Here is an 18,813-nt window from a genome sequence, read left to right as displayed (position 1 = left end):
AGAGATTTCAGAGTTGTACTGATCCCTTCCTGATTTGAGACAGCAGTGAAGTAGCTTACCCCAGTTTTGTTTTCCATGTTTTGTTTTGAAGGAATTGCAACACAAGCTTGTTAAAAGAATTAGAAATGGCTTCCACATTTAACAAGGTCTACCATCTAGTAACTTTAGTACATTATAGGTACTAAGTTTGCCTTGCAATAAATGAAAGGGATATTTTTTTCTTTTTAACAACTGCAATTTCTCCATCACATAACTGCTTTATCTGGTGCATTACCCTTTCACAGCCCAATAGATCTAGGTTTCTTTACTTTCTTCCACAAAAGCCTTACCCAAAACATCTTCACCACTTCTCTCTGCACTTGGTGTAATAACATTTCCTCTTGTATAAAAGTTATTTGGATTAGCTGCTCAGGATACTGAAGGGTAAGTGAGCTATCTGGGTATCCTTTTGTTAGGCTCTCTCCTACCTTCAGGAGACATTATTGCATGACTCGAAAAATGACCATTCACTAGAGACAAGAGACCAATTAGTGGTTCACTACAGCAAACACTATCTGGCTGTTTTACAGAAGGGATTAGATTTAACAATCTCACTTCAACTTTTTTTAAAAGGCATAGCCGACTTTATGACCATGACTAACATTTGTCCTGTAGTCATATGTATGCCGAGCTGAGTGAACTTTATCTCATACTAGAAGCATGGTCCAAGAAGTGGTGTGAATACCCATTAAAAATAACAGTAAAAGCAGCTATGGTAGTGAGGATTGAGAACTTCCCAATTCCTCTTCTGACAATTTTCGTGCTATTGATACATACAGAGGGAAAAACCTCAGTATATTTTTCAAAGTGCTTTTGGTCCTGATAATAACAGGATGAGATGAAGTGTGTTAAAAAAATGACTGGATGGCAGCCTACCTCTATGGGGATCATAGCTACTTCACAGGAAAATGAGAACAGCCCATAAGCTACTCTGATCTCTTCTCAGATGTACAAAAAGGAACCAGACTTGTTTCAGATAAATGTAGCAAGCTTGGCTCCTCCTCAGTTTTCTTGGGTTAGAAACTAGATAATTCCAAAGCCTGATAGTTTATTTGTTTGTTTGTTTTTTTCCGAAAGAATTTACCTATTTTGTAATTTTTAAAAGTTTATGGTCATTTCAGAAATGTTTACGTTTACACCTTAGTATTTTATTTGAGTTTGGCAGTATAAAATCATAGAAAAGAAAGACAAATCAAGTCCATTAAACAAAAAGCTTTCAATAAATTCTGCTGATATGATACCGAGTTAAGCAAAGAGATCCAAGAAGTCTGTGTGTAAATACACAGTTTTACAACAGAAACAAGAGTTTATTCTATTTTTTACAGGTGTACACTTGTGGCATTTTTGATTCAATTTTGACTTGCATCAAATCAGAGAAATTACATACATTTTAAAGTTTTCATGTTTGTTGTTTATAACACTGAATAAAGCACAAATTGCTACTGTAACACTAATATACTTTGGAAGTTATTGTAATTATGGGGAAAATAACTATATTAAGCACATTATAATGATGACAGTTTAGTGAGACAATAAAAGACCATATACTACAACCTTTACTCCCATTGAACAGCTCAATTCTTTTTGAACCCTGCTATTGAGGTTATTGAATCTTTCTTTGCTGTCAGTTCTTTGTGCCACATATGTCATTATCATAAGTGTCTTCAAAGGTTTATGTAAACAAGATATTTGTTAATCATGTGATTCTCTCTGATGATGGCTGCAAGTGGCACTTGTTAAAGGAAAAAATGTGCTGAGTAAGCCAGTAACAACTGAAGAAGCAACTGGATCCCATGGGGTGACTCATTTAATATTCGCAGTTTGGATTTTGGTGTTGGTTGTTTTTGTTTAGTTGGCTGGGATTTTTTAATGAGAAGAACATTTGTTGTCTTTCTTTCTGTTTGAATCTTTTTTACTATTGCTTGTTTTTCTGCTTTCTAGCTCTGAACTGCCATTCTAAATTGTTTATTTTTCTGCTTCCTAGCTTTGAACTGTCATTGTGAATTGGATAACTGTTCTTTAGGAAATGTTATTAGTCTCAGGACAACAGCACTTGTATTTCACTCATACGTGTTATTTTCTTCAAAGTGGAAAAGTGTGAGAAAGTAATTTATACCTACTTCATTACTTGTTCTGAGGGTTGTAGCAGAAATATGAATTTCATTCCTGCATATGAAAATTTCAAAATACTAGCAGTAAATGTAGTACATGACTAAGATGACTGCTTCTTTTCAAATACATTTTATATTTGTTAAATGTTGCACATTTTACCTCAGAGCACCGATTTATACAAAACAAGAGTGTTAACATATTTGGGGTTGGGTGCCTGTTTTCCAAAAATTGTTTACAACTGTTCAACTAACCATTCTTACTTTTGAATTAAATCACTCAAATCACTGTAACAAACCATTTGAACTGTTTAACAGCTTTCTTTGAAGTACAATTACTTCAAGCATCTGAAGTTAATGAATAGATCTCCTAAAAAGTTACATTTGTAGTGGCTGGGGTAGCACCACTTGCTTTTTAGCTTTTTATGGCATTTCAATCGATATTTTCAGTCTAACAAGAGCAAGCATGTAGCTGAGGTTCTGGTGTGTTCAAAAGATCTAAGGACCATGATAAGACCAAGTATCATAGACTTTGTAATAAAATCTCACAAACTGGTAATTTTTTTGTCTGTATTGGATGCATATTGTTTTCCTTTTTGTACTTTGCTGCAGCATTAAATTGTAAATTTCTTAGGATGAGATATTTAGTTAGCATGTGTCTTCAATAAATAAATGGAACTAACTTCTGTTGCTTCACTTGAATTAGTATTTTGGGAAACCTGGAAACTGAATACCCAGGTTTATTCACGGGAGGAATTATTTTAATATTAATAATGTCAAACTCTATGTATATGACCAGCTGTAATAACCACAGATGTCTAACCCTGATATCCTCGATGAACATTTATGATGCTGTCTCTTACTGCTAACTTTGGAGTAAACAGTGTCTTTGATTCCTTAATTGATTTCTACCCACAAATGTGCTGTACTGTGATTGCAGATGGTTAAACCAGAACCACTGTAAAATTAAAATTTATGTTGATAGAATATACAAAAAGTATTAATCCAAATCATATAAATTTATTCCATTCCCCCAGGCGTGCTGTAATAGTTATGTAGCTGCTAATCTTTCACTCAGCCCAGCCTGTCACAGCTGGGGTTTCAACCCCAAGCCCCAAATTAAGGTTGACATATGTGTGATTCCCATAGCCCTTCACAAAGAGGGTGTGAGTTTGCCTTTAGGCTTCCCTCCAGGGTGTAGCCGGCCTTGCAGACAGAGCCATGAGGTAAATGAGCCCCAGGTGTCTGCATTGAGTAAACAAGGGTCAGGTGTCCCACTTAGGGATAAAAGCTGGGACCACTTGCAGGAAGGGGCAGTGTCTGTTTGTGAGGTGGATGCACTGTGTAAAGTTTCCTGTTGGGGAAGGCTCTCCTGCCTCCCTGGGACTGGGCTCCAGTCAGATCTGGCTTTTGTAAACATGGACTGTGTAGAGATTCAGTATGTGGCTTCCTTGGTCTTATGTGTTTGGTTTGTTGACTTGGTTGTCTCCTGTCCCTTCTATGGGAAACTGCATTTCACCATTTGTTCTGCCCATTGTTGTGTTGTTATTGGGGTCAGTGGGACTGATGTCAATTATGTACAATCTGACTGACTTGTTTGTATAACTCCAGTGCTCACCCATGTACTGACCTTTTTGTATCAAAGACAATTTGGTTATTGGTTTATCTTTATGCTGGCTGTGTCCTTTATGCTAGGCCTAATAATTGGCAAAACAGCCCCACACCACCTAGAAACTTAAAGGCAAACCCATATATGAAACTTCTTGATGGTAAAGCAGAAGTCTTTGCTAAGGGTGTATTTGCAAAAAAAGGTGCAGATATAAAACATTGGGAAGTACAAAAGATATCTTGAAATACAGTGCTTTCTCTTGTGCCTGCGTCAGATAAATGTTGATATCAGTTCACTGCTGTAAAGCAGGCTTTTATGTATGGTCTGAGTTGAAGCAGAAACACAAAATAAAGAGTGTCACAAAGAAGGCAATATTATGTTTATTTACTAACATTTAGAATAGTTGTGAATGTATAGCAATGCTCAAGATTACCTGCTGCTAGAGCATTTTTTGAGATGAATCATAAGACATAGCATGGAATTTTTAAAGGAAAACAGAAGTTGAGGGGAAAAAATTAGCTTTCTTCTCACATCCTTGTCTCCTCCTGTGGTCTGTTCATGAAATCTTGGATTGCCTGGTGTAGGGGTAACCATTTATTAATTGAAGCTTTCAAAGCTGTAATCCACCTAGAAGAAATGAAAGACCAACAACTGTCCCTGATCAAGTTTTATGCATGCGTTTTTATATTATTTGAAATATGCTTTTTATAAACAGTTTTTGTATAGCTGTATTACTATCTATGCTTATAGTAAATGGATTGGAGAAAGGCAGGAGATACAGGAGTTGACTATAAAACCAAATCTTAACACCGGTTTCCAACATACAGAAAAGCTTTGTCCTTTGTTCATTAAATCAAAAGCCAAATCATGTAATTATTAGGCTTTAGATAAGAACTCCTACTCACAGCAGTGGAATTTGGCTGTTTATGATGAGGGAATTCACCCCAAACTTGATTTCATAGGCCAATTTTCTTTTTTAATTCTAATGGCTGTTGTTGGAAGTCAGTCATTCTTGGGAATGAGGATATACTTTCCATTGTCTCTAATGAGAGGTATCGTAGCATTTCTGCTTAGTGTAGTCACACACATATCATTATGAAAGGCACTTTATCCAGGTTTCTTTATCAAGCTCTGCAAGCCAGCCTTGCTGTAGTTCCAGCACTGACAATAGCAGAACTGATGACTCACTTGTGCCAACATTTTGTACTGCAAAAAGTTGACTAAAGTCACAATTAAAAGGAAATCTGAGGGAACAAATGAAAACAGAATGAAAAGTTGTCACTAAATCTTCCCAAGCTATAGTGTTCCTGCACTCCTGAAGTGTGGCAAATAAAACTTTAAAAAAAGTTTGATTTACCTTTTGTTTTCATTTACATTCTCTGCACTTAAGTAGAAAGTTTTAAATTCTTCAGATGGAGGTTTGAGTTCAATTACAGATTTCTTGGAGCCCAGAGGCTGCTCACTCACAACATACCCCTGTAGGTAAAGGCCACCTGGACAGAATAAAATAGCATGCATCACTTATATTGCAGATACCATTTATGAAATTATTGCCAATTACAAGCATACAAACAATTCTTGCAAGTTGGATTTTCAGGTGCCTTCTGTTGGATGTTTCAACAGGGTTGTAAAGAATTTACATGTAGAGTATTTAAAAATGTGAAAATTTGGTGTTTTTTTTCTAAAAATCGATTTGAAAGAAGTGTAAAACATGCTTCCAGTCTAGCAAATGATCAGCAGTGTATATATATAATATATATTATAAATATAGGCAGTATATATTTTGCTTTTCATTAATTAAGATGTGACAAAAAATTTTTCTTTTGATATTTTTCTTTCCTTTAAATCTTAAGGGATATGAATTTCAACATTAAAAAAATCCTAGAGCCATCACTGGTTCCCTTGCTGCCATTAGTAACTGGAACATCATTGCAGGCCACACTAGCCAGCTGTGAAGGAAAAGTATTAGATGGAATTTCTTCTTCAAGACATTTTGATTTTAGTTGTTTAGATTATTTTTTTTCCCAGACCTCATTTCACTGCAACAATGTGTTCACTTTATACATACATGGTGAATAGCCAAAAATACCTGTGGAGCTATTAACTGCAGTTGAATGTTGCCATTATTGTCTTCAGGGTCTGTATTTTTTGGGGGAGTCTCACATTTAGTGACAAGAGCATCAAATTAATGCTATAACATTGAGAATGATATGGCGGTGTGAGAATCTGTAGGGAAGTTGGAAAAAGCAGTTGCAATAACAAAAGCAAAACCCATACTCTGTACAAGAATATGTACATAGTACATAGTAGGATATTTAAATACCAGGGTAACATTTAGCAGTAGGAGCATAGGCATGGGTGTCATCAACACACAAGACTTATTTTTGCCTTTCCACTAATTCATTGCTTAGCTCTGGGCAAATCTTAGCTTCATTTTCATGCAGAGAATATCAGATGTATGACCTTTGACAGATGAAAAGTGCTATGTAGAAGGTGTAGACTATAAAGTGGAATACCTCTTGCCTGACCATGTGGCAAATACCATAAACCTTAAGAAAACAGTTTTTTCTTTTGACCTGAAAGCTGGCTAGTAAGCATAGGTATGACAGCATTTTCTTTCTGATTCTTCTAACTGCTAACTTCCTTAGCACAGGAAGAGAGCATTTGCAGGTCCTGACTTACCCCTCTCCCTGGGGCACTTTTTAAAAATACTGACTTCCATAGAGTTGTGCTTGAATGCTCTCCTCAGTGCTTGAAACTCAGCTTCTCTGCTTGCAGTTGACCCTGGTAACCTCATGTTTGCTGCTTTCAGAGAGTAACCACACTCTTCTGGTATGGGGAGAGCTGCTAGATGGAAGCTTTTGCTGCAAATGACCATGGCCACACCCTGGAGCATCAGTTTCTGCTGGAGTAGGGACATACTGCCTGTAGGGTGGACTAGTTTTGTCAAGATCATGTTAAAACCTGCTAGTGACAGAGAACTCAGTCTGAGTTTATGATGTCCTTCCCTCCGAGGATGCTAACTAACATGCAGGAGTCAACAGCTTTCAGCAGACTCCCATACGTGTCATTGACTTAAGCCACTTTAAAGTCCTTTGGAAGGGTGGATGTTGTAGCTGATACTTGTTCCTGAGGTAATGTGTACAGATACTGACTAGGTCCATTCCAGAGAAAAAAATTCAAACCATGGAAGGAAAAGGAAAGGAGGGGAACAAAGTGGCTATTTTATGAAAACAGACTGATTCTGCTCTTACTTCACTCACCTTCACAGAACAGGGTGAGTTTGCTGGTAAGAAACTCATTAATGGTAAAAGTTCTATTTGTGAACTGCAGAACATTTCTGCTTTAATAATCAGTTAAAATCCAGCAGCCATCCCTACCCTGGGCAGGTGTAGACCGGAGAGTGGCATAAAAGTACAAACAGCCATCCTTCAGAATGCAGTAGTGCTGAATCCAGATGTCCTTGCTTCTGTCCAGCTGGTGGAGAAGCCCCAGGCACTCTGGGTTTTTGATAGCCAAGGGTGGAAGTGTAGTGTTATGCAGTGTGACATCTACCCACACGTGGTTCTGTAAAGTAAGTGTATAAATGAAAAGTTCTCATAAGAAATTAAGGAAGACCTACTAGTATGAAAAGACACAAGCTCTAGTCCCTTGTAGGAAACTACTTTTCATCATGAATTTGAAAAGTCAACACTGAAAATACAATTAGAAAAACCTATATTTCATGGCGAATAGTGACAAATTTCTACTTTCTTCTTACAATACTAACTTGTCTTTTCTGCAATCTATTTTGGTTTTCAGTACAATTTTGCTGGTATAGACAGTATTATTTCAAAGCTGTATGAAGAAGCTTTTTTTAAAAAAAAATGTCTTGCTGATTAACTTCAGCAGTCTTTACTGTGTGTAATCTGGCAAGACAAGGTTCATCATCTACCCTCTGGGTTTCAGAGAACATGTGGTGGTGTCTGAGGCCAGAATACAGCACTCAGACTTGGATGGAAGCACCACACACAAAATGTTTACAGATGCCTTCCCATCCCTTTCTGTAAAGCAGAATCTTTTTCATTACTCAAATTATCCTATTGTCATTTAAAGGTGAAGAAAAAGCTCAACCCATGAAACACTGCCCTTGTATGGGCTATTTGTATGATAAAAGAATCAGGAAAAAATAAACTGTTGTTTAATAAGACGAAGTTGTCATAACGTGAGATTAAAGCATTTATTTTTCTTTAAATCTGACAGTTGTTAGGAACTCAGCCTCTCCTAGTGTGTTTTGCTTATCTGTAATACATGTTTCAGATTCTACATCAACCAGTGCCTTGTCATTTGAAATCCATGGAGAGAATGTAGGCAGTATCAGTAGCAAAATGTTTGTTTCCATGGGGGTTTTCTTTTGCATTTATTTATATTTCTTTAGTATCCTTGAGAAGGCAATGACGGAAAAAAGACCTGGCACAATATAGCTAGTTGTATACTTTGTTATGAATGGGAAACCTGCTGAGACTTACTGCAGGAAAGTTCAGAAGAGGCCTTCTATAATAGTAACTGTATTCATAAAATATTTGTATTTGTAGATTCATTAAGATGACATAGTATCAATATATTGGTCTGTTAAATCACTGTGTTGTGAACCCTACTGTAACACACTAGCTATTGTAAAAAAATAACAAAAAGAAAAGTAGGAAAATATAAACCTTTTCTATTCAGTTGAATGGAAAGTCCAGTTAGAAGGCAGGAGTTAGGCAATGAAAATGACATAGTAAATGAAATATTGCTTTCAGAAAAGGATAGTTTGCTCAAAGACAAAACTAAAAAAGATAAAGCAGTCAAAAATAAGATGCAGTAGCACAGAGGAAAGAATAAGAATCATGGGAGCCAGGAAAGAGCAGGCTAAAGTGGACTTGACCCATATGGTTACAACCCTGGAAGTACTAAAATGAGCTTTACAGTTCCCAGTTCAGGGGTCAGCCAGGGACTATTCATAGTAAATTATGTTGGGCTGAGCAAGGTCTCTGTAGCAGCTTAAGATCAGTTATGGCTATGTTTCTCCCAGCTATAGGGGCCAACAGAGACTGCTGTATAAAGAGATAGGGAGGTAAGTCAAAGCTGATCACCTAACTTTCTTTCTTCATCTCTGAAAATATGGAAAAGAAGAACTGAGCAGTCCCCACCCCCCACCCCCTCCTCCTCTTTCTAATATTTTGTCACAAAAAAGTAGCTTGTAACCAAGGCAGAATTGCAGGGCGTATTTAAGAATACACAGCCCTTCTCTCCCTCTACTCCAAATAGTATTACCTAGGGCAGAACATGTGGTTGTATCATCTCTCCCCTTCCTCCCTTACCAATACCTTCATTTTAGGTTACATTTCTGAACCAGCTTAAAGCAGCTGATACCTGAAAAGGGAACATTTTGATTCATTTCACTATATGGCAGCAAAGCATATTTACACAATAATGTCCATATATGGCTTTAAAATTGAAGCTGACTCATGACCCAGCAGCCCAGAAGAAAAAAGTATGCAGCTTCCACATTACTATCTGCATTTGACCATATACAAATATATCTACTGTCTCTCAGTCTTCTGCACAATCTGGTATATATATGCTTCTCATATAAATAAAGCATTACCTGATGGACAGGATGCACTGCTTTATCCATAGCCTCCAGCCATCTATGATATGACAAAAAATGAGAATAGCTTAGTGTGGTAAGTAGAATAAATGTGCTTCACTGCCTCTTTTAACTATTGCTGACAAAGACAGCATCTAAAGTATAAGCAATTTTCAGGACCCATTCAAGGCCTCAAAATAGAAAAGTAGTGGATTAAATCTAAATAAACACTGCTAACTCAGAAAAATGTTTCGAAGCTTGCTTTGTTACACACTGTAACAAGTTCAGATAATATTGCAAACAAGAGAATCTATATATTTTGAATATGGTTCAACATGTCAGGTTAAATGATCACTCTTCTTGTGTCTTTGTTATAATGTAGATAAGGAATTTGTAGGAAATATAAAGAGTCCTGAAATTGGAGACTACAGAATAAAGCAAGTTATTAGTTGGCAATATTTTATGCACTATGTATGATATAGAATTTAGAAGTGGAAAATGCTCTGGTATTACAAATGTTGCTGCTATGCTATGTGATAAGATGTCATACAAAAATGAGTGGATGAATACCCAATGTCACCCCACTTCACAGCTTTCTATTCTGATCATTCACAATAAAACAAAAAGGAAAATAAGATTATATTTTAGTACATTTTGAAATTAAAGTCGAAGGAGTTTTTACTTGCATTTTGGTTGATTTTAGTCTGTTTTGTCAGCTATAGTCTTTGGGAAATGCAAGAATAATATTTTAAAAATTTAACTCTGAGTCAAACGCAAACTCATTGCCTCTTATCACAACCAGTATGCCTTTGTGGCATACTTGCATTTTAAAATACTAAAATGATAATATAACAGAATGACAGTAAAGGAAATGGAAAATGGGATTATATTTATTATTACTAGCACTGTCCTTGCTGGGCAGAAAAGAAATCATTTATGTGAAATGACCAATAAGCAAGTTTACATCCACAGGAAGATTTACACTTCCATTTGATATAACCATGTGGGACAAGGCATGAGAATATGGGTGAAGATTATTTTCTGGAGATACATAAAGAATTCAGGGGAATCTTGAGCAAAGAATGATCACTGAAGACTTTATGAAAAAAATTCTCATTAAAAAAAAGCTGAAAAATAATTTTTGAAACTTCTGTAAATGAAAATAAGGAACACCATCTTCCCATAAGTAGCTGTCTTTTTTTTTTCTTCCTACTGATCAAGGCAGGTATTGTGAACATCCTCCAAAAATTCAGACTCCCTCTCTAAACTGGAATAACACTACTGACCTTGTAAAATGGAAGATCACTTACCTCTTCATTTCTTGGTTGGAAGTTGCACAGAAGTAGAAAATCCTGTTTCCAGTTTGAGGTACGCATTTAAAAACAAATGGTTTACCCAGACTGGTGTCAACACCAATTTCCGCTCCTTCCAGCTTTGTAACTTCCAGGGGTCTGCACTTCCCTTCATCCTGCAATTAGAGGAAAGGAGTGCCAAAGTTCAGAACTAACATGAAACCAGTCCCTGTAAGATGGGGATAAACTCAGGGAATATTCAAAGATATAGAAGCTGGTGATAAGCTCTTACGTTTTTGAACCATCATGATCAGTAGCCCCAGAAAATAGAGTGTAGTCACAAAAGATAAACTAGTCAAGCACCATCTAAATTTGTATCTCTATTTTTAATCTCTTAATTGGTTTTGGTTCATCAGAAGTCATATCTGCATCTGGAAACATTGCTAGGTATTTAATTCCTAGCAATAGCAAAATAAATATTCCAACTTTTGAGAGTGTAAATGAGAGTGGGATTTTCAAAGTGAGTTGAAGAATCTGGGAGCATGAGGCCCTACTAAGCAGTGCTGCTTGCAGTCTGGGTTTATGCTGAAAACTTCACTTTGTATGTGCTAATAGAGGGAACAAAGGCTTACATTAAGAAACCAGTGAACATAACTTAAAAGGCTGGATTTCAGTTCCTTTGCAGAGTTGACCTAAATATCATTTACGCTCATAACTCTTCCCTTTCATTTCAAACAACTTTCAGTGGAAAGCATTTCAAAACATTTTGTATCATATTATTCCTGATTTAGTAAAAGTTCTTTCAGACTGAAGGGCATTGTAAACATCTATGTGGTTAGTTATAAGAAGCCATTAAGCTCCTTAATGTAAGAAGGCAGTTGAAGCTGTTCCTCCCCCCACTTTCCCCGCTCTGGCTTCCCTCAGGTATATGTCTTAAAACAAAGGTGCGCACATCTGGACAGTGAACTCTAGCTGTGTTTTAAACAATAGTTAGCTCTCTTGCTTGAAGATTATTAGAGAGCTTGAAGACCTATGACTGGAGCTCTAACAGTTGCATCAGGTTTGGCAGCAACAAAACATGAGTTAATGATGGGACACAGGAAGAGCATTAGTGCCACTGGTAAAATGGTGGAGTCTCTTAGAATAAATATAGTTGATTACTGGGAGTTAATTAAATGTTGTGAGTAGGAGCTGAATTGTAAGGGCTCTGTGTAATTTTTATATTATTCTAAAAATAAATATATATTAACCAAATATGCACCTGTGACCATTAGTTAAATACTTCTTTGTATGCTCAATTGCACATGTAATTATACCTTTGTTATACATGAATCTTTGTTAGGAACAAAATAACCCCTAATACTGAAAACCATTGTAAAAAAACCTTTATGAATTAATTTCCTAGGTTCTTTCGCTTTCTTCTTCTTTCCTTTTTTTTTTTTTAAATGCCAAACTAAAGTCAGTACAGAAGATGAAGACAATCCTGAAAGTTGACAGTGCTGTGTGACGTGCTTTACCTATAATGTCTTCAGACACAAAACTACTTTGCAAAGACAGCATAACCAAAATATGTATTCAGGTTCCAAATCTCATTTCTAGTGTAATAAGAACAAAAAGTGCTAGGTTGATGAAGGGTTACTCAGCAGGATCATGTCCAAGGCAGATACTGAAGTGGCTGTGTGACCACTATGATTGCACATCCCTATAAACTCCTTTTCTAAACACTTTCTGTGCTGTCTAGAATAAATGCAGATAGAGCTCTGTGGCATCAAGAATGATTTATGTCTACTCCATTTCAAAGGAATACAGTTAGGAAAGGATTAAAATGGATACAAGGCATTCAAAGTGAGACCAAATGTCCTTCATTCACTAACAAGCAGTCATGCTCCCCTAATTCTGATAAACCAGTAAGGGGCATTTCTTTTCACTCATATGGCTTTCATGAATATGTCTTGAGAGAATTCTTTTGACAAATATCTCTCTGTTACAAAAAGTGCTAAAGGTATATTGCTGAAAAAAAAAAAAATTATAAAAGTAACATCTTTTGCCTGTGACTGGTGAGTAACATACTGATGATACTGCCACTGTAGAACCTAATATATAACTGTGTGATGCTGTTTGAGTTGATGATACATGTAATACAGATTTTAAATGAACTAACTCAGATTTTAGCTACTACTGTCCCATTCTGCACTTAAGAAAGTTTTTTTTTTTTTTTCTCTCAAGGTTGATATCAGCTATTTCATGGATTCTTGGCAGTCTGCAGTATCTAACATGGATGGAGTTGCTTGGGTAGAAGGCAGAAAGCTTATGCTACTTTGGTTAATGCTGTTCTAAGAATAATAGAAACATCTGAAGTAACCCTTCCCTTGCTGCTAGTTATCTTAGGTGGCCTGAGTTTTAGGGGAAATGTTTCTGAAAAAAAAAAAAAATAGAAAAAGAAAAAGAAGAAAATATTAAACAATACATAACTATGAGAGAGAAATAAAGGAGAAATAAGAATAGAAAGTAGACATCTCCTTGCTTTATTGTATGAAATGGTCATTATGGTAGTGTATGTATACTGCAAAGGTTCACAAATGACCCCTATTTAATTTGGTGTAAATACTTCCAGAAAAGAAATGAATTCACAGAATTTCCTGAATGATTCACTGTGTTCAAAGATTTTGAGCAGAGTTATACTTGTTATTCTTGTTAAGATTCTTTGTCTATTAGAAAGGAGAAGCTGAAAAGACATATGAACATTTCATACTATTTGCAGTGAAATAAATCAAAATCAACAAAAGGAATAACTATGAAAAGAGACTAAAACTAAGCTACATGAGAGACTGCATGTACTAGGAAGATGGAGTAAAAGTATCTTTACAGAAAAGAAGATCAAATTCTAGAAGAAATAATAGAAAAAAATGTAAATCACAATGTGAAAACCGAGTAGTTCTGGAAAGTACAAAGACTGGCAGTGGAAAATGTTAAAGCAGTTGCCCCAGGTAACTTGTTCAGACTGGTTTCAGGTCAGTAGTAGCATGATTAAATTTTTTACTTTTGTCTTTCAAAATATCTTGCTGGATGTGCCCTTGTGTTCTTAAACTAGACAGGAAAATGAACACTCTTTTCTTTTTGCTTCTTATTTCTCATTTGCCTGACTTTGACAGCTGACATGGCCACAACTCTCCATGGCTCAGGCTTGCAGCATTTTCACCATCTGTTATTTTCTGGTTTTCTCTGAACAGCTTCTTGCTCACAACTACTGGTGTTGCTTACTTAGTAGTATCTCTTCCCCTCTCTGCGTCTTCTTTTTAATTACCGGGCTTAGTGGTAGGATCATTGTTTGGATATTTAGGAAATTATAGCTAGACCTCGTTTGCATTTCTTCTTTGAGCTGGACACACTGGTGTAGAGGAGAGAGGAAGTCTTTTAAATCTACATCTTTTTCCTTTCCTCAAATATTTGTGTGGCATTTTTCTCCAGGAGAGCTGAGTTAGTTTATTTTTTTGTTTTAAGCAATGTACATCTAAACTGGAGAGCGTGGAAACATACTGAAGTGCAAGACAATGGGGGAAAAAGATGTAAAAGCTCCTCTGATTTGAATAACTTAATTATCCTGCACCTAACTGTATTGGCTATCAGACTAAGTACAATCAAGTGGTCTCGTGATATGATTAATCTTCACATTCCAGTTGATTATTTCGTTGATGTTGAGTAATTTTCTGCAATTTATTGCACAAAAGGTAATGAAATTTATAGGACCAAGCTTCCCAGGAAGAACTATTGATTATGTCAAAATTTTGAACAGCCTGAATCAGGTCAAATTATATAACTGATTATGAAACTTTCTCTGGGTCAGGTTATGCAATCTGTTAGTAGGCCAAAATTAACTTGATTATCATATCAGCCAGCATTATTTCTTATTTATTAATAGAAACTATACAATGGAAGTATTGGAAACCTTTGATTCAGTAGTTCCTTAAATGTAAATTGAAAATTATATCCTGGAGCTATTGGTGTAGTGGAAAACATATAGAACAAATCAAATTGTACACCAGTTCTAAATAATGTGGCAGCTCATAGACTATGATGATAAAGCTCCAAGCAAGAATTAAGAACAAATAGAAGTGGTATCTTTATGAGCAATGGCTCAGACCTAGATCTATTTATAGCTAAGCCTTTTGTATAAAGTGCTTAGGCTTAGTGATGAACACATAGGCTTGCTCAAGAGCACAAAGGACTGAATGTTTGTCATAGATTGAAATGATGTGAAGGGTCAATGCATGGCAGGCATGGGATTTCTTTCTTGCTCTAATAATTATAATTATATAATTATAATAATAATTATATACCACAGAAATTAAAATAAAAGATTTTTTTCCCCCTCTCTATTGTATTTCACTGGGAACAGTCTATAAGGGTGAATGTGAGAAACCATTAGCATGTACTGTTGTGTCTGAATGACAAAATTTTTGTAAATACACTTTGTAAAATGCCCTGTTTCCATGTACAGAGAAGACAGTTGTAGAAAGAAATGGGAACATCTAAGTCTGCATTTAAATTTCCTCTCTGCATTTAGGGAGTGCTTTCACTTGTTCTGTGAGGCCTGGGTACAAAGTGATGTGTCTTGATGTGAATAAAAGGTAAATGGAAGACAGGTATCCAGCTGGTTATACAGGCTGTGTAAATATTGCTGTTGAATCTTACTTGGAATAAAAAGAAATAGCAAATTGTAATAGTTTCCATAATTTGTCAATAAAGTAGAGGGTGAGAGTGGAATGATTTACAAACACAAATATCGTCTAATACAGACAACTAAGGAACAACAATTTCCTTTATAGAGACACTACTAATTAAAGAATATTCAGTGAAGAAAGCATTCTGCTGTTGAGAAAAAGTGAAGGTTATGGACCCCTCTGAATGTAAATAGCACTGTATAACTATGTGAGCAACACTTAATTGTCAGTGTCAAGTATATGTTGCAGTTTTCGTACACCATGTTTCAGAGCATTACAACCATGAACTATCATGAAGGCCATTTCTCTGAGACTTGGGCTACACGCCAAGGTGACTTTGCTCTTTATTCACAGTTCAGTTTTTTTGCTATGTCTGAATCTCTAAAGCATGCTCTTTTCTACTGTCAGAACAGTGATTTCCAATTTAGCTACTCCTTCCAATTTAACTGATCCTACTTCCTTTCTATTACAGTTTCTTCTTTTGACTTTCCTACTTTGATTCCATACAAAATGCTGGTGACACACTCACACTCCTTAGACATTTATGCCTGATTACTGTTGTTTCACATAATCTTTAGCTGAGAGAGTTAGAGAAATGGAAAAAATGACAAAGACAACATAAGGACCCGACAGACAGTGCTGACTTGACTAGAATACATGAGTCTCTGATTTCAGGGAAGGAGATCTGCAAGGGAGATACATTGATAACACTTCCCTGTTTGAAGCCAGTTACTTTTATAGCTTCTCCTAGGCCATAATCTCAATGATATTCTCTTCATATGTTGCTTTTCAGGCACTAGATTGGCTATCTGTCTCACTGTCCTCCTTCCCATGGTCTATTTATGGCAAAGGGACAGGAATCATTCCCACAAACACAGCAATACACAAACCATAGAGAACCTAGGGCATTGTTACAAACATGATCTTTTGTGAATCTTTATTTTTATCAACTCTACCTTTTTTTCTTTTCTTTCATGACTCATAAAAATTGCTTGCTATACATGTGGTTTTGACCTGTCTTACATAGCAAGAAAGCAACAATTAACTGAAACTAGGAAATTCTGGCTTTGGCTGTCATTTCTAGTGGGTTTGGAAATCCCATCATTTAATTATCATTTAATATTTCTAATAAGCCTAGAACACTGTTAGCTCTCACAGGTATGTCCTCATGACAGAGGAATGCATGCTTCACAGCTTTTAAACCCTTATTTGCTCCTGGGTCACAGGAATTATATTCCTTCTTTTTAATGGATTTACCAGAGTAGTATTTTTTTATCCTGAAGGCTGCTGCATATTGTAAAGTTTCTAAGCTAGCTGCCAGGTTCTAAAGGTGACTTGGTGATGGCAGCTCAGAGATCTGTGTGAACTTACTTAAGATGTTGAGGTGATGTTCTACTGCTGTGGTTAGTTTTGCTATCTTACTGGTCCTACATTGAAGAATTCACCATAAACACTTTGTGGTGACTTTGCAGTCACTTTACTGTACTAAACAACAAAAGATAGTCTTAGAGGAGCAGACACTGCTATCTGTAAAGAAAGGACCAGTACATCACTGTCCATCTGTCTTCTCACAATGTCCAAACATATTTCTTTCAGGAGGAAAACTTGGCACATCATTGGCACAAAAGCATGTTTGAGAAGATCCAGTGGTCTGGGCAATGAGGGATCATAACTGTAGACTGTATAACAGAACTCCACTGTTGCTAAGGTAAGCAAAAATATTATAAATCATTATATCTCCAATGATCTCAGTAATTTACACAAACCAAGGTTCTAACCCAATGTGCCCAGTATTTTTGCTGTGAGGTGGCAAATATAGCTATGTTCACTGAGGTGGAAAATGTGTTTTAGTTACTTATATGGATTGTAGAGTCAAGGTCAGTGGCAGCATCTGTCTGAGGGGAAACAAAACGACCTTGTATGCTAAGTGACTCTATCTGTTGCAACAGGTGTCATTCACCAATATGTGTTTGTATAGAGATGAGTCTGAAATAGCAGCAATTACATGGGTGAGTCAATATGTAAAAAGTTCTAGAAACATCAATCTCTTTTAATGTAGGCAGAAAAAGGAAAGTTCACATGTGTAATTTCTTCCTGTAGGTAGCAATTATGAGGAAATGTAGCTCTCTGTGTTTGTTAACATGGACTAAAGCAGAAGATGAAACACTATTTCCTTTCTCCATGACAAAACATTATATGCATCTCTTCAGACATAAATAAAAGGCCTGGTTGTCTTCTCACATAGGTAGAAATCAGTCATGACCTTGCTGGGGTCACTGGAATTACACCAATGTAAGTTGTTGTTCTTAACATCAGAATCAAGATCTGAAAATTGATGATAGGTTAATTTGTGGGATACTGACATGCAGATTATCCCGAACTATTTTGGTCTCCCTGAATTATTCTTGCCTTCAATGAACTGTTACAAAGAACATCTTATATCCATTAAGCAGAAAAATTTTTCCTCCTGAGTGAGTCAAGGCCTGGAACATAATGTTTCCAACTTAATTATGCAGCTGACATTACATAAATTCTGTATTAAATTAAGAACATTGTTTGTAATTCCCTTAGAAAACAAAGTGGGATGAGCAGCATCTATATGTATTGTTCTTCTTATGCTCTGATAGATATATCAAAAGAAAGAAGTGCCAGCAGGTCCAGTTGAGCTCCCTCTTCATTTGGGCATTGAATCTCTCGGTAGGGAAGAAGTGTATTTGTGTTTAAGTATCTTTCTTCCTGTCTTACTAAATGACTTTTTGGAGTACTCTGTAAGTACACAAGGCGGTGAAGAAGGTCCTTGTGCTTTCAGTTTCTAGAACAGTTGCAATATTTCATTGTATTCTTTGAGTCCAGAGACAGAGAGACAGGTAGCTGTCAAAAAAATGGTGTGAAATAATTTAAAAAGCAGTTGAATAGCACTAGCCCTGGATAATGCAAGAAAACAAGCAGTAATTATTACTATAAAATGTTTATGCGGTGCTTTAAATTTATTTACTCTTTTTAAGCAAAAGCAAATGCATGCTTTCCATGGCTAATGAGCCTACTATGAAAACATATGTTTGTATGATTGAAATAGCTAATTTTTCAGTGTAGTAAATAAGACAAAGCTAGCTGGTGAAGAAAGGATAAGTTTAAAAAGAAACTTGGTAGTTAAAAAAATAAAAGAAAATTTAATTCAGTATTAATGAATGAAGGATTATGGGGCACCTTCTAATACTCAGTCTAATTTAACACTTTATATTCAGAGATATTTAATTGATTGGAAAGTTGAAAGTTTTTAAAAGACATGACTAGAGATTTTTTTTTTTTTTTTACATTTAAGAACTTTGATGAAGGACCTGACTGGGATAAAATAAAAGCTTCTCTCCAAACAAATACTCTTATATTTTTGTAATCTTTTTAATGTGTAATTGGTTTGTTTGTGTTTATCTTG

At 35.9% G+C, this 18,813-nt stretch overlaps 1 protein-coding gene across 5 annotated transcripts in view; it reads right to left on the bottom strand.

Moving 5' to 3' along the window:
• Positions 1-1,112: 1,112 nt before the first annotated feature.
• LOC113489909 overlaps positions 1,113-18,813 on the bottom strand; it is a 45,845-nt gene continuing 28,144 nt past the window's right edge. For 3 of the 5 annotated variants that reach the window (XM_026865984.1, XM_026865981.1, XM_026865983.1), the window contains 6 exons: positions 10,678-10,835; positions 9,386-9,428; positions 7,137-7,323; positions 5,114-5,249; positions 3,862-4,383; positions 1,113-3,240 (listed from right to left, as the gene is read on the bottom strand). In XM_026865984.1, the coding sequence (XP_026721785.1) occupies positions 4,284-4,383; positions 5,114-5,249; positions 7,137-7,323; positions 9,386-9,428; positions 10,678-10,835 (624 nt within the window). In that variant the 3' untranslated portion in view covers positions 1,113-3,240; positions 3,862-4,283. Of the gene's footprint in view, positions 3,241-3,861; positions 4,384-5,113; positions 5,250-7,136; positions 7,324-9,385; positions 9,429-10,677; positions 10,836-16,930; positions 18,252-18,813 lie in introns of those variants that run through there. The other 2 variants (XM_026865985.1, XM_026865986.1) reach the window with 2 other exon arrangements.

This window comes from Athene cunicularia, assembly GCF_003259725.1.
Source record: "Athene cunicularia isolate RWA chromosome Z unlocalized genomic scaffold, athCun1 chrZ_part1, whole genome shotgun sequence".
NCBI classification, from domain to species: Eukaryota; Metazoa; Chordata; class Aves; order Strigiformes; family Strigidae; genus Athene; species Athene cunicularia.
This window is presented reverse-complemented; position numbering and strand designations above follow the sequence as displayed.